We start from the raw sequence: 16,074 nt of genomic DNA, 5'->3' as shown, positions 1-16,074 counted from the left end.
TGAATGACTGAGAATCCAGACACATTTTTAAGAAGCATATTGGTATTGTTTTATTACTGTTTTGGCAGAATGATAAACAATAACACAGACCATTGATTCTCAAATTTTTTACATCATCATTGGGATAGGAAAAACAATGATTTATTGTGAAGTTACATACCAAATTGTAAATTTTTTTAAAAAACAAAAAAATCGTAAAAGATTGAATACAACTGTATTTTAGTTAAAGGTTAAATACAGATAAAGTGTACTTAATGACACTGTACTGATTAAAACAAAGATTTCAGTCACTAATATGCATGTTTAGACATAACCCATTGATTCTTTATCACACCACTAGAGGGAGCCTTCATATACCACTAGTGTTATGTCACTTATGCCAAACTTCACGGAATCACGAGAGCTATTATGCTGCCGATATATAAACTGTGCAATTTTAGTGTCAACAGAAGCACCACAAAAAAAAAAAGAAGAGAGAATTGTACTCCTCTGTGATTATTTGCAGTATTTTTGTCAGCATTGACAACAATGAGGTTTCGGGCTGCACTGTGGACTGCAGCAAGGCTCCAGTTGCGGGTCGCTTCCTTTCCCAATCTGACTCTCTCCGAACACCATGGAGGCTTCAAACTGCTTTTTGACTTTCTTAATTCTCTCCAGCAGCGCCGGTATGTCAGTCTCACCGCTTGGCCCCAGCGGGTAGTGCTCTGAGGGGTCGGCCTCCAAATCAAAGAGCAGCGGCGGGTCGTGAGCGGTAAGGGTGGCGAACACTGAACACTCTTTGTCAGGGGTCGTGCTGCTTAGGGTGGAACCTGGTGGATGGGATCAACAGTGACGAATTTGAGTAGACGAAAGGCAGGGCTGGCACCCTAGACTAAAGGATATCATCGGCGAAAATGTACAATAGCGCCAATTATATAATGATTATAATGATTTTAAATAAAATATATTCAAGTCAAGTGCAAAATTACTTCTGGCAAGGGCAAAATGTGGAAATCCAACCCGTATGTAAAATACTGATGTCACCGCCAAGTCAAAGTAAATACATTCTGTGCAGTAAGTAACATTTGGTGATATTTGAAGGCTAACTGTAGTCTGATTACTTTACTTACTTAATACTTGACTGGAAAAAGTAACATGTTAGTCATTACTGGAAGACGTGCACATTTTGGATGTGTTATTTAGTATCTTAGAAAACTGTCTGTGGCAATTATTCTTTACTTTTTCTTTTTATAAGAATTTTGAAACGAGGTTGGCATGGAACACAATGTAAATATATGTATATAAAGTTGTGGGTTAAGGTTCGTAGCACTTATAAACATATTAAAGCTCACCTCGTGTGTAGAAGTGCGCCTTGTACTTCCCAAGTCGGAGAGCGAAGAGCCCGAAATTTTCACTGGGATCAGTAGGGTAGAACATCATTGCCTCCCTCTTACTCTGTAAAAACATTTACACGAAGACATAATTTTCAAGGTATTCCGAAATGCTCGTTCAACTGTGAGAAAAGACCTAATTCACTTATGATAGCTGTTTTCGGTGAAACGTGAGGAAAACGATTAAGAAATATGTTCGTATAAAAAATATCAAAATACAAACATATAATAATGTAATGAAATCCAAATAAATATACATATAAATAAATATAAAAAATCATTCTCTTTTAATTTTTTTCATGTTTTCTCCTTTCTTGATAAAATACAACTTCTTGTCAGATTACCAGTATTTTTTCTTGCCGTAGTTTTAAGTGTTTTACCGTTCCGTGATTGATGAGGACTTCAGTCATATCGACACCATCCAGCTCAACTGGTGGTGTTTTAGTTCCTGCTAGCCTAGCGATGGTGGGCAGGATATCCAGAGTGCTCGCCAGCTCATGTGTCACACCTGAACACACAAACCAACACACAGGAGAACTAAGCAAAAGATGGTACCGAAGAGTGAATTGCCTCTATATCAAGCTTCCTTGATTATAAGCAACCATCCATTAAATGGATAGTCACAATCTATTGCCAGATTCAAATTTAGCCTTGCACAGCTTCAATGTTGTACTTGCAGCACTGTTTGGATTGTATTGAAATAATATAGCAGACCTGGTGTAATTGTGCCAGGCCAGAAGGCGATGGCGGGCTCCCTCATGCCACCCTCATACGTGGTGCCTTTGCCGCATCTCAGAGCTCCGGCGTTACCACCTCGGGACATGCGTATCAGCGAAGGCCTGATACAAAAACAACATTGAGGGAGTAGTAGAAAACCATAACAGTATTGTTGAAGACTTCAACATTTTTTTTCCCCCTAGAAGCAACTAGTGGCAATTTTACAGGAACAAAATCAGATAGTAATGTTACGAGAAAAGCCACTTTTTCTTTGGAGAACAACAGATGTAATCTTACAAGAAATACATTTGTATTTTATTGAGAAACCAAGTTTGCATTTTGATGAAAACACCAATAACATATTCTACGTTTTTATAAAAGCTATAAAATTTAAATGGACATGTTGACTGTATCTAGGACCGTATTTAAAATGGCATCTTATTACCCATTGTCTGACGTGAAGAAAACCAGCGTATTGTGAATCACTCCGTTCTCCTCCAAGCTGGCTAGCACCTTTCCGACAGTGTTGTCAAACTCCAACAGAGAGTCTCCGAATGGGCCTCTTGACGTATTCCCGGCAGCCTCCTGGCCCGCATACTGGGGATAATGGGTGTGCTGGTGGGGCATACCGAAAAACAAAAGTCAAACATTGTAAAAAAAAAAGCTACAGTATGTCATTGGCCTGCCTACGTGGGACGGATAGTAGAGGAAGAAGGGTTGCTTTTTCTTGGCCGAGGTGGTGATGAAGCTGGTGGCGAAGTCGCTGTATGCTCGTTCCAGATTCAGGAAGTTCACAGGCTGTTCCCTGATGACTTCATTGTGCATCAGGGGGACTAGAACAGTGCCTACGTCGCACTGCCCGAAGCACTTGATGTCTGGAGGGAAGCAGGTCAGGTTGTGACACGGGCCCTAAGGGGGAAAGTAACAAGGACAATACGTCACTCTATTTTTTTTCTTCAATAATATAAATGACTGTTAAACTAATGAATAAATTGGATGATAAACCACAATGTTTATATTTGAGCCAATGGGTTATTGCAAGACTGACCATGTCGTGTGAGTACGGTATGCCTAGGTACTCGTCGAAGCCCTGCTTGGTGGGAAGGAAAGTTCCGTTCTGCCCAAATCCCAGGTGCCACTTCCCTACAGCAGCCGTGGCGTAGCCCAGAGGCTTCAGCACCTCGGCAATGGTGGTTTCATTGTGTGGCAGGCCGCCGATAGAACCAGGATACAGAACCCCAGGGTAAATACCAGAGCGGGTCTGATACCGTCCTGTCAGCAGTGACGCCCTGGACACACAATGGTATATAACAAGACAGTGAGATTACATTTACATACTCTTATATCAATAAGAAAAGAAATAAGCATTACAAAGTGGTGTGTAAAATATGTACAGTGCATATTAGTACAGTGCATAAAAGTCTACACACCCCTGTTATGTGATACAAAAAAAAGACAAATTATTTATTTTTTGTACAACTCAATTGAACAAATATGATGGGGAGGTGAAATAAGGACTTGAGAGATGTGGTTGCACAAGTGTGCACACCCTGGGGATGTGGCTGAGTTCAGAATAAACCAATCTCATTCACGCTCATGTTAAATGGGAGTTTTTACAGCCGCAAATTATTCAATAATAATAATAATCACGATTTAATAAAGTTAATAATAAATGAAAATATATTGACTAGACACCCCATTATGTCCACGAGGAGGAAGAACAAAAACCCGTTAAGTATAAATAAAAATGTATCTCATTTAATGATGTATCACATTGACCTGGACGGGCTGCAGACGGGGCTGGTGCAGTAAAAGTCCGTAAAGCGGAGTCCACCGGCAGCAAGGCGGTCCAGATTCGGTGTAAACGAGCTGGGGTGCCCGTAACACCCCAAATCTCCAAAACCCAAATCATCAGCGAAGATCACGACAAAATTGGGAGGCGAGGTACCCTGTGCACAAATGCATAACAAGGCCACAAATCCCAGGCGGGGCAATTCCATTCTGACGATTGTCACATTGCACAACAATTCGAAAAATCAAAGCAAAGTCCAAAAAGAAGAGGAACCACAACAAATGGTCACTTTGCGAACGAAAGTGTCGCTTGTATGTGACGTCATGCTCGTGTGGAAATGTAGTCCAACCGTGCTCGGACTACAAAATCAACTCTGAACAGATTTACCGTGTAAACAAGCCAATGTTTGATTATGCATAGAATCATACTTTATTACTCAATCGTGTATCGGCATATAAATTGATTAAATGAAATAGTAATGTGTATTTTTAGTGATAAATAAAATAGCCATATACTGCCACACAATCCCCTATTTCCAAGGTGTAAACAGGAACCTGTTGCGAGCTACCCGGTAGATACGACAAAACCTGCAAAACATTTTCTATGACAAAACCTGTAAAACATTTTCTATCATGCAGGAAATGAAAAGCTGCAGCACACGGCAAGTGCCTACCACGACGACGACAGTAAAAAAAAAAACAAAAAAAACAATTGTTGGACGTAATAAGTCCGTCTTTATTCATTGGCAAAGAAATGACGAAGGTGGATCCTGTCCTCAAACAATCCACAGATTCGGTAAGTTTTATTTCATTTTTTATATTTTTTGCATCCTTAATAGAAATGGTGTGCTTAGTGAGTGATTGACTGGTGCCGATTGTTTTTTCACATTTAGTATTTAGATACCAGTCTTTAGAAATTGTGCCTTTTAAAATATATTATTTTCCTTTCTTGCATTATAATGAATCTTTGAATCCCCCACCTCTGACGAAGCCCTAACCTTTAACGCCAACATTCATTTAAATTCTTTATCCAATTTTCAACTTTATAGTCTCACTTTTGGCCTAATTTAAAAACCCTCATTTGAGAACCCTAGAACAGCTGTTCCGACCCTGTTTTGAAACCACACCCTTTTTTGAAATGTTTATCTGAAGCTTGAACCCTTCTATAATTTCTTAATCTTAGAATTATCCAAACCAAAACCTCAACTCTGTCTTGAAAACACTAGTTTGAAGCCATAAAAAAAAAGAATGGGTGCTTGTTTGAAAGCCTTAATTTGAAACCCTAATTTAAAACCCTAATGCTGGTTTGTACACACTAAACTTTGACACCCAAACATGATTGAAACTCTCACGCATGTCTTGAAACACTAATTTTGAAGCCCTAACACAACATGTTTTACCACCCTATTTGAAATTTGCTGGGTCATGGTGCTACTTTAAAACGTGAACACTTGTAATTTATAACCTGACAAGTATTAACTGTAATCTTGAAATGTGAGGCACAAACATTTGAATGAGTGTGTGTGTTTGTGCACTCGACTCTCACACTGCAGTTTAGCTTGGGTGCGGGGGATGCTGCTGCATCTGCTGATAGTTTTGATTTACTATTCACTTTCACATTTCTCTGCAGGACTGACCTACATTCAGCTTTTAATTCTTTGTGTGTGTGTGGGGGGGGGGGGGGGGGCGGGGCGGGCTGTGAAAGGATGGCATATATTCAAATAAGACACCATATATAGCCATTGATGAAATTGTGTGAGCATTTTTCTTTCTCACTTGGCTCCTTATTAGTCAGTTGTGTGAGTTATTCACAGTTTTTTTTTTTTTTTTACAGTAAAAGCTTTTTGGCCAAATGATCCTTTCCAGGGTGCTGGCTGGGCTGTGTCAGTATTTTTCTCCATAGAAAATAATGGAAAATGAAATGCTGCATAATGTTGGACTTGTAAGTCAAATTGCTTATTTTAATAATGAAACATCAATTCATGCTCATTTTAACGTTATCTGTAGAGCTGCTCAATATTACCGTATTTTCCGGACTATAAGGCGCACCGGACTATAAGGCGCACCTTCAATGAATGGCCCATTTTAAAACTTTGTTCTTATATAAGGCGCACCGGACTATAAAGCGCACCATTAATGCATCGTCAGATTTTTAATCCAAATCAAATCATTCTCCATTTTATCATTTTTATTGCAACTTCAAACGCAACAAATTAATTTATAATCACAAAATAATGATCCATAGTCTTTTTGATTCATGATTCATAGTCTTCAGCGGGCCACTTATGATTGATTTCATGACACAATGCTTCGGGCCAGTTTAGATTTAGGAATTTAGTCCATATATAAGGCGCACCGGACTATAAGGCGCACTGTCGGCTTTTGAGAAAATTTTAGGTTTTTAGGTGCGCCTTATAGTCCGGAAAATACGGTAATTCTAATTATGATCTCATTTTTTTGTTTAATCCACTCTGCATTGCACTCTATTATAATTGGTATTGGCTGTGCAGTATAGAAAATCCAATGACTGTGTTTAATCAAACATGTAGAGAGAAGATGACTGCATAAAATTGGGAGGAACCTCTCTTCTCAAAGCTTTGGTCTAACTTTTTTTTTTTTTTAAATGGTCCCACCTCAGGGCTGTATCTTGATATGTTGTGCACCGTTTTACACCATGGCCTCATCTCAGAGGAGGTTACCTCATTTGCCGCACTGTGCTGAAGTAAACCCAACACAGGCACAGATCAGTTGGCATGTCTGGAAGCTGCATCTTTATGGCTTCCAATGTGGGCGTCTTCTGATAGATTGCTGAGTCTTCTGATTTGTCATTCCCTTGATGGAGCTTGCGAGTGTTGAGTAGCTTTGGAGCTCTTTTCAACATCTTCTTTCATAGCTTTGTGTGAATGTTTGTGTGCGGGTGTGTAAGGTGCCTGCGGACAAAACGATTCATCCTAACTCACCATTCTGAATCCCCAAAATAATTTAATTTGAAACTCTAGCCCTGGCTTGAAACTGAATCTCACACATCTGAAACGCCAACCCTAATTGAGATCCTAATTAAAACCTTTAACCTGAAATGATGTGCTACTTCTGTGACATCACTATCCTAGTTTGAGACCCTATATTGACACCCGGTTCCAGTCTTGTGGAATATTTCTCAATTTGGCTGATTTCTGCTGGGCAAACCCGAGAGTTTCACTGTCCAAGAGCATTAAAAAACCCAATCTTCCCTATGAGCGCTAGTGGGCGCTAAAGGATCACAAGTTGCATTTGCAAAGGCTTTCTGCTCAGAGAAATGAAACCTCCATTTATTTTGCTATTTGTCATCCATTCCAACCAGAATCTGTCAATTATCATCTGTGTGGAGCCTCAGACATGAAATGTTTTTTTGTTTGTTTTATTTTTGGTGACCACAATATAGAGCTAAGGTAATGTGTGCATAAAATACAAAGTGCAAACATTCTGCAGAGTGTTTTACGGAAATGAAGCACCGTGTCAATCAAAAGTGAGCGTTTGGTATTTCCAAAAGAGATAGAATATTCTACAGTGACAGCTCGAGTTATTTGCTCAAGGCACATTTTGTGGCCATCCCTGTTTGAGTGGAGATCAAGCGGTCCTTATGATGAAAGTCATTGTGCGTCTGGCTCGTGCGCTTGGGGAGCGACGACAAAGTACGTGTTGGCAACCATGGCCGAGGCGCTATCTGGCACAACAGACGCTGGAAGAGCGAGTGAGCGGAATCATGCAGTGAAATCTAACAGGCCTCGGCGGAGCAACGCGAGCCCAGGAACTCATTAATGTTTGAGAAGCTGCTGGGCTAATATTGACATTATTAACACGCACATTCGTGTTGTCATTGTTCCAAACTCGGAGGCGGAGACAAGCTGCCATTATCTACTGTATTCGAAAAATTGTCACTGGACATTGCAACTGTTATTTCAATATATTCTAAGTGGGGGCCGAGTCTAGTCAGATGATTTGACTCAAGTCAGACTTGAGGGCCATATCGCCCAGCACTAATGACATCTAATGTCTTCCATCACTATAAAACTCGCAAAACTGGTAAGCTATCTTAACTCCTGATATCTGGTCAAACATGAACTCTGCTTAATGTTGACTATATGTTTTTTTTGACAAGACAATACAGAATTAAGACAATACAGAGACTGGTTTGGGTTTGTGAAGGAGTTGAGTCCAAAGTGGTCAAATGTCAGAGGACCTTTGACTCACTGGTCCACTGCCAGACTAAAATACTTGTGTGTTGCTGACACAGTCTTCCTGTGTCTGCGTGGGTCAGAGAGTATTAAAAACAAGAACTGATTGTGGATGAGCGTTGAAGTTAGTTGCGGGTCGCTAGCTCTGGCTCGTCCGATTACCGCGAGTCTTAAAAGATTCATACCGGCTAAGATGCGGGACTGGCTGCGATGAATGAGGGCAGCGGTGCGAAGTGACGCTCTGGCTTTGTCCGCAAAATGTTATGGCCAATAATGCAGCATGCACAATAATTTCCCGATAAAACCAATTTACCTAATATTTGACCAAAAAAGTGGCAGCATGGTTTTCTGCAAAATCTGCAAATTTATCTTCCCCCAAAATATAAAGCACAAGTGTACTGTAGTGAAAAAATATCGAAGAGGTCGACACTCGACTATTCATCACATTCAAGTCGACTTCCATTATCTCTAGTAGGGACTTGACTTGCTTGATTTTTGCCACAGTAACTCCAAGACATACTTGGAACTTGAACCTTAAGATATATGACTTGCACATATGTGGCTTACTCCCACTTGACACATGTTGCCAGATTGAGTCATCTTCAGTGATCCACTGACCATTTCCTTTTGGACCTGCCTGGTGGTATTAAAAAGCGAGGTGGCCTGAGTCGCCCACGTGGCTGCTGCTTTACCCTCCAGTCTCATTCTCTGCCACGCAGCCAAGCTCCAGAAGTGATTTATTCCTTTTCAGACTGACACGCCACCTCAGACCTCCACTTCTGAGCAATCCACAGCGACGGCTCCCATGGAAAAATGAGTTTACCCGCATATGTGGCGATATGATGAGTAGATCCATGCCCAAGAGCGGCAATCCAGACATATTCCAATAAGTGTTACATGAGCTCAATTCCGAAAGTGGGATTTGGCTATGAAGATTTATCGTCATCGTCACCTTGAGATTCGCTTGTCCTGAGGTGCTCCACTCTGACCGTAAACAGCTCCGTCAGAATTGGTCATCATCTGTCATGAGTGTGGTATTGCCTCGACAATTCTATATTCGCCCCAAACACCTCTTGATAGACGTAAATTGTTTTTTTTCCATTTTCCAATCAGTCGTCACTTGTGTTGTCTAAGGTCTGCTACACACCAAGAGTATACGTTCCAATGCGACTGATTTGAACAATTGCAAACGAATTGCAGTCAGCGACTAACACTGTGATTGACCTTGGCACACATTCACATGGAAAAACTGCTACACTCTTTTTTTCATTTTTATCAGCAAACAGGTTTATCTTTACATTATTATACATTATTTAATATACTGACCCGCAAACAACATCATTATCATCAGATCATTATTATCATCAGATCATTAAGGCTCATCACAATGTTGTGCCTTAGTCACTTCAAACTGTTTCTCTTGTACGAGTTCAAACTCAATAACCTTTTTTTTTTGTACTTACATGAGTATAAATTGGTTCAGAAAATAAATAGATGAATGGATAAATTGTTCCCAGATCTTAACCAATCGTGCCCTTAGTTGCATCTCGGTACTTCGTGCTAACTGTGACTTACTTTCTAACTCCTAATATATTGAAATTAATTCACAATTTATACTCTTCACATGGAACAAAATGATATCAAACAGATAAACACTTGCAGAATACATTTCACACGGGAAGATGTAAACAAGATTGTCGGGCTCTTCATTAGCAGCTTCAGCGCTTTTGCTCTTTTACAGTATGCAAGCAGATCACGCTAATGACTTGAGAGGGGCGTACTATAATAAATGCAAAATGCATGAGCAAGCCCCACAATTAGGTTTTGCCAGTGTGAGAGGTTATCTTGATCAGCTGCTGGTAAACATGGCTGACTTTGCTACTCATGCTGGGCACTGGGATTATCCTATTAGCAGGGTACACTGTTCCGGTACTTCATCCAAAGTACCGTGCATCAAGCACTCTCCTTTTGCTTTTTGTCCCTCCTCCCTCCATAGACAGTTATTTTGTTTGATGTTGGTTATGTGCATGAAAATACTTTCCACAGGCAAAGCCAGTCTACAACAACAATAATAATAAAAAAGAAATTTGCCTCACTGCTCCAATAACTTTCAATATATTATTCTAAAGTAACATTTTGCATAGCTAAATGTGATTTCCATATTATAATGAACACGAGGGATTTCTTTGACGTGTGAAATGTTTGTTCTTTCCCCTAAATGGTGAGTTTATTGCCAATGCTCTCCTCATTAACTCTGGCAGAAGATCGAATTAGTGATGAAATTTCCACATCGGAATTTCTTCGCTTCATTGTGAGGCCGCGTCAGTGTCCCCGCTGACTCGAGTAGCAGAGAGCAGCAGCTCATCATTCTCGTTGCCATTTCCGGCATCGGTTCGGCTTAATTGCGTGAAATCCATTTGGCGGGGAAGCCGGCAGCTTAATGAACGTAAATGAATTAGCAAGTACAGCGTCGCAAAGTATCTAATTGCATTCTTGACTTTGAATTAGCATGGCGAGCACTTAACCATAGAGACTCACAGAATAGTGACTCAGGTCATCACAGTGCATGTCAGCTGCCATAGCTTGAATCGATTAGCATTGCAATGCCCACAAATGAAATCCTATTTTTTTGTGTCACGCTTGATCTCGTCTACCCGCATTGCTCGTCTCGCGGTGCTGAAGCTGCTTCTCGCTTGTCTCACGGATCTTACAAATGCTGTCCTTGTTACTCACAGGCCCAATGCATGGAGTATACTTGCAGTTCAACGGAGAGCTGTTTTTTGTCAACACGATTGTATACATTGGCTGTTTTTAGTTACACCGACAACAAAGCCATTTTTCGTCTTCGTGGCTGGAGGATCGAAATTCTGATGTCAATCCAGCACTCTCTGTAAATGGGTCTTCGCTCTCCAACTAAATTCAACTTGTGTCAATCTGAAGGGCCTTCAGCTCGGTTTTGAAGTATATTGTGATGTCACTTCCTTCCCGCTGTCATTGTCGCCCCAAATCAAATGGGAATGCTAATCTAAAACAAAAATGCATCCCGTCACTGGTGATCACTGTGAGCCTGATTGTCCTTTGTCAGCTTGTGAAATGACTCTTTAATATGCCCCCACGTCTGCTGAAATATGCCGCTGCTCAACGTTTTCAAACAACAATGATTAATAGGCGTCATCACCAGAGCGCGCTGTGGCCTGGAACGCTTTCTTTTGGGCTCGGAGGCTACTATTGTGTTCTTTATTCATGGTTTAAAGGCAGGCATCTTCTTTATTTTTTTTCTGACAACGCAGTCTAACACGATCCTCGGGGAGACAGATGGAAATGTACATCAAGTCCTGTGCTGTCAACAGAATAGAAGTGTCACACAAAATAACTGGAAAGAGGAAAATAGCTACACAAGGGGATAAAGTCGTGATGGCGTTAGGAACACAACACACTGAATAAAGAGCTCCATGGAGAGAGGTTGTGCATTCTTTTAAAGCGGAATAAAGGAAAACATGCGTCGATTGTGAGGAAAATCAAATATACGTATGTATTGTTAACATTCAAAAGGATGCTGACCAAACAATTTTCCCACCACATGGTACCTACTTCCATCCATTTTTTGTTACCACCCCCTCCTATCTCTGTTTGAAGATGGTTGTCTTAGATGATAGGTCTGAAGGTCTTCTGCACTTACTCCAGTTCATGAAGCTTAATAAGCTATTTAAAAAAAAAAAAATCTCCGGCCGAGAAAGAATCAACTTTGCTTGAAGGTGACCCTCGTCACAGCTATGAATATGTTATTTATTGTGTTTTGTATTTTTAGGGGGAGCTCAATTACAGGCCACATCAGTTTGGAGGAGGGCTGATTCACAGACTGTTAAATAGCCGGGAAGCTCATTGCCATGAGTGGCAGGCATTGCATTGCATTGCCCTTCTCAGGTGGGAGGGTGAGAGGAATATAATTGGGGCAGCTTGTGTGTGTATGTCTGCGTGTGTGTGTAACTGCGCTGATAACAATGTCACGCCACTGCTTAGAGGTGGTAATTATCAGACGCAAAACCTTCTACCCCTAATTCGGACCTGGAAAATTGCCAACAAAGGAATGGAATTTCGCGGACTTTTTCTGTGACAAAACAGCTCATTTGAGAGAAAACTCTGGCACGCTCAAACGCGCACACACATGCACGCACGCTTGCGCGCACGCGCACGCTTAGTATTCAATTATTCATGCAAGTGTGCATCACTTCTGTTTAGAGAGGGAGAGTTTACACATTGTTTAAAAAGTGATCTTTTGTGTTGTTTAACCAATTTCCTCTTCAAACTTACCTCTCCAGTGAAGCCATTCCGCTCCGCACATGACCTTTGAACCTGCCCTCCGCTGACACGCACGCACGCACGCACGTACGCGCACACACACACACACACGCACGCACACACACACACATACACTGAAGGCTAATGACTGACCGGTGCTGACAGGCATGTCTCCTGCTTTCCAGCCACACAGGAGGTAGTCAGTCAACATACACACACACACACACACACGCACGGACGCGCGCACACACACACACACCATTTAATATACTGTCTGTTCTGTTCATGACTGGCTCAGCGTGACTTAGTTGAGTGTGTTCACCTCCGTTTGAAAGGCCTGATATTGTTTCACCTGTAGGATCTTCTTACTGCGGGACAATAAAGAGAGGCCAGCATTGCCTCCATACTCTCACACACACACACACACACACACACACACACACACACACACACACACACACACACACACACACACACACACACACACACACACACACACACACACACACACACACACACACACACACACACACACACACACACACACACACACACAGAGGAACAGACTTTGGGTTGGTAGCCTGAGAGCAGGAGTCACATTTTGCACAGCGGTTCATCTGGGAAGCTGACTTTCAGACACAGTAATTTTTCTTCTCCATGGTGGTAATTAATTAGTCTTTTTTCTTTTGAATTAACAAACAATATCCATTCTTTTTTTCTTCTGATGTAAATTAGCTGCCAAGACCCAGAAACTCTCTGACCTCTTGATGTTCAGCTGTGCAGGTAGGAATGAGTCAATTATTGACACTACCTAATTAATCAGATTCTTATGTTAATTGATGAACCATTTTTCTACTATAGTTTGACATATTGACACCATTTTGAAGCAACAATGTACCTTTATGTGTTGAGGATACTTTTCCCTTGCTTTTGATGTATGCGCAATTCTTCATTATTGCCCGACAACTTAAGGGCCTCTCAAGCCCATTGTGACTTTTCATGTTATATTCATTTGAACATTTTACCCGCACTAGCATCTCAAAGCCATAAAGTCAAAGATAGGCCATACCACACCAGCATTCCATGATGCATAGACATACAATACATAGCGAGATAGATATAGAGATGCCAAAGAAATCACGTGAAAGTTCATTTTTATTCTCAATTTAATATGTTTTCATGGACAGTTTCTCAAAGGCGTGAGGTTCTGAAATGTATTTTTTGTTAGTTCAGAGATATTGAACCAGTCTTGTCTCCAAGCCAAAGTAAATTGAGGGAGATCCACCGTTTGAATTGGACACGTTCGTACTCTGGGAAGCCAAAGGAAAAGAAAGCCTATTAGAAGGTGGAAACTTTTATTCAGTCAGCCATGAAGCTGTGCAATCACAGAATATCTTCCAAACAAGCTGCGAATTCCATCGGGAATACTTGGTGTTATCATTGTTTTCTGACGAGAGAGGCAAAATAAATCCCAATTTTAAAAAAAACAGTCAAATCTGTTTTTCTTTTGTGCACTTTATATGGATAAAATGACAAAAAATAGACAATTTATTTCCTCCAAACTATACAAAATAACAAAACAAACAATTTAAAAACAATTTTATGACTGGATCAGTTTTGAATCAAGTTGAATGATATCATATGTATCCCAATCCGTAACACAATGATAAGAAGGCCCAACAACCTCAAGAGGCGGCGCGATCGCTCCTCTTCTTCCATCCCCATCTCCTTCAGGGCCTCCTCCTCTTCGCCCGCACCGGCTCCTCCATCTGTTTCAATTATGGGGACTGCGGGGCGGAGCAAAGAGCTCGATAGCACGTGCACGGCGACGCAGGTGTGCCTCCGGTAAGAAAAACAAGAGTTGTGTGTCTCTCCGGTGGAGCTGCGCCGTTGGATCTGGACGAGTAAGACAAGGCAGCTGCCACGAGTGTTTGCGAGATAGCAATTGGGCCCACCGTGACAGGCAGTCGGCAGCAATCTGCATACGAAACACCCAGATACCTTATCTGCAGCCTTGCTCGCGTTCTGTATCTCTTCTCGTCTTTTCCAGCTTTCCCTCATTCGTGCTGGACCTCCAATCCCTCATCAGTGCATTGTTGTTTGAGGGTGTTTGTCACCTACTCTGTTCATTGGATTAGTGGAAAATGCATTGGCAAGAGCTTTGTTCTGGTGTTACAGTATTGCCAATTAGGAGGCACACTGGTAAGAGCAGGAGAAAATGTGCTATTTTGCTTTTTAGCCAACCTAAGCATACGTCCTTACGCAAGCATACTGATGAAAAGTCTCCCAACAAACAGTAGTGTAAGAACATACATTTTCATGGCCTACAAGTGTTTTATATGCATATTTACTGTAATTAAAAGTTTACAATAACAAGGTCAGTCCATAGATGGCCGCTTTCTAATGCACAGATGTTAGAGGCAACTTGAACGAGTGAATCAAAACAGCAGAGCCAATCGAGCCACATAAATAATCTCTCAGGTTGATTGAAGTATGCTTGGATATTGTTGCCTATGCAGTCCTACTGGGAGGTCTAAATGTTAAAATTGTGGCATATAGAGTCACAATCTTTGGGTTGGGTCAACGGGTTATAAGGCGCACCTTCAATGAACGGCCCATTTTAAAACTTTGTCCATATATAAGGCGCACCGGATTATAAGGCGCATAAAATAGAAGCTATACTGCAACAAACTGAGGTTGACTAGGGTTGCGGTATGCATCCACTAGCCAATAACCAACGAGCCCTCTGTAAACAATCGCGTTTCTCAAACGATCTCCTATAAAATGATCGGAACTGACTAAAGTTCGATCTAACGCATTGGTACTACTTACCTATGTTTCCCTTCCATATCGATCCGTAGATTTACTCGAAACATTAACAGAGCAGCCTATTTTGACATGAAATAGCCTGGTACGTATAGCAGCTATCGTTATAGCATTAGCCATCCGCAAAGTCCCACGAGCCTCAGCTCGCAATCTCCCATGAGCCTCAGCAAAGTGTAAACAATCGCGTTTCTCAAACGATCTCCTATAAAATGATCGGAACTGACTAAAGTTCGATCTAACACATTGGTACTGCTTACCTATGTTTCCCTTCCATTTCAATCCGTAAATTTACTCGAAACATTAACGGAGCAGCCTATTTTGAAATGAAATAGCCTCGCGGGTACAACAGCTATTCGGTGACGCCCCCTGACTACAGTTGCCGTAATGTTGGGAAGCGATGCGACCTTGTAATTTACTAGTCGTACTAAAACGTACTGAAACATTTTGGCTGCGCACTGTGTACAACCGGTATGGATCAACAAATTCATCAATTGATCCATATATAAGGCGCACTGGACTATAAGGCGCACTGTCGGCTTTTGAGAAAATTTTAGGTTTTTAGGTGCGCCTTATAGTCCGGAAAATACGGTACAGTCTTTTTGAGCAAATCCTGTGCATTCTTTTAATAACAGCCATTTTATTTAGTTTTAAAACCCCAGTTTGATATTAATCACAATTGCCTAATTCTGAATAGTTAGTCTCAGCAGTTGAATAAATATTAGGAGTGATTACTTTGTCTCAATGTAATCATTCTTTGTTTTCTAAACATATTTATGACAACAAACTCAGGGCCAAGTGGGAGTAACTATAATTCAGGAATGTAATTTAACATGAAAAAAAAACTCAGCAAGGTCTAG

At 41.1% G+C, this 16,074-nt stretch overlaps 2 protein-coding genes across 3 annotated transcripts in view; one reads left to right on the top strand and one right to left on the bottom strand.

The window, feature by feature from the left end:
- Positions 1 to 24: 24 nt before the first annotated feature.
- On the bottom strand, positions 25 to 4,214 carry arsa (arylsulfatase A). Its single transcript, XM_037254166.1, has 8 exons — positions 3,867 to 4,214; positions 3,136 to 3,376; positions 2,778 to 2,996; positions 2,533 to 2,702; positions 2,085 to 2,209; positions 1,751 to 1,878; positions 1,332 to 1,434; positions 25 to 809 (listed from the first exon to the last, which is right to left on the bottom strand). The coding sequence occupies exons 1-8, from the start codon at positions 4,085 to 4,087 to the stop codon at positions 514 to 516; spliced, it is 1,503 nt and encodes a 500-aa protein (XP_037110061.1). The 5' UTR covers positions 4,088 to 4,214; the 3' UTR covers positions 25 to 513.
- Positions 4,215 to 12,873: 8,659 nt separating this feature from the next.
- shank3a (SH3 and multiple ankyrin repeat domains 3a) overlaps positions 12,874 to 16,074 on the top strand; it is a 122,146-nt gene continuing 118,945 nt past the window's right edge. The window contains exons 1-2 of one of the 2 annotated variants that reach the window (XM_037254101.1): positions 12,874 to 13,032; positions 13,127 to 13,174. The gene's annotated coding sequence lies outside the window, so the exon portion shown is untranslated. Of the gene's footprint in view, positions 13,175 to 16,074 lie in introns of both variants that reach the window. The other variant, XM_037254102.1, reaches the window with a different exon arrangement.

This window comes from Syngnathus acus, chromosome 6 (genome assembly GCF_901709675.1).
Source record: "Syngnathus acus chromosome 6, fSynAcu1.2, whole genome shotgun sequence".
NCBI classification, from domain to species: domain Eukaryota; kingdom Metazoa; phylum Chordata; class Actinopteri; order Syngnathiformes; family Syngnathidae; genus Syngnathus; species Syngnathus acus.
The sequence above is the reverse complement of the archived record's forward strand: the minus strand, read 5'-3'. Positions and strand labels throughout refer to the sequence as shown.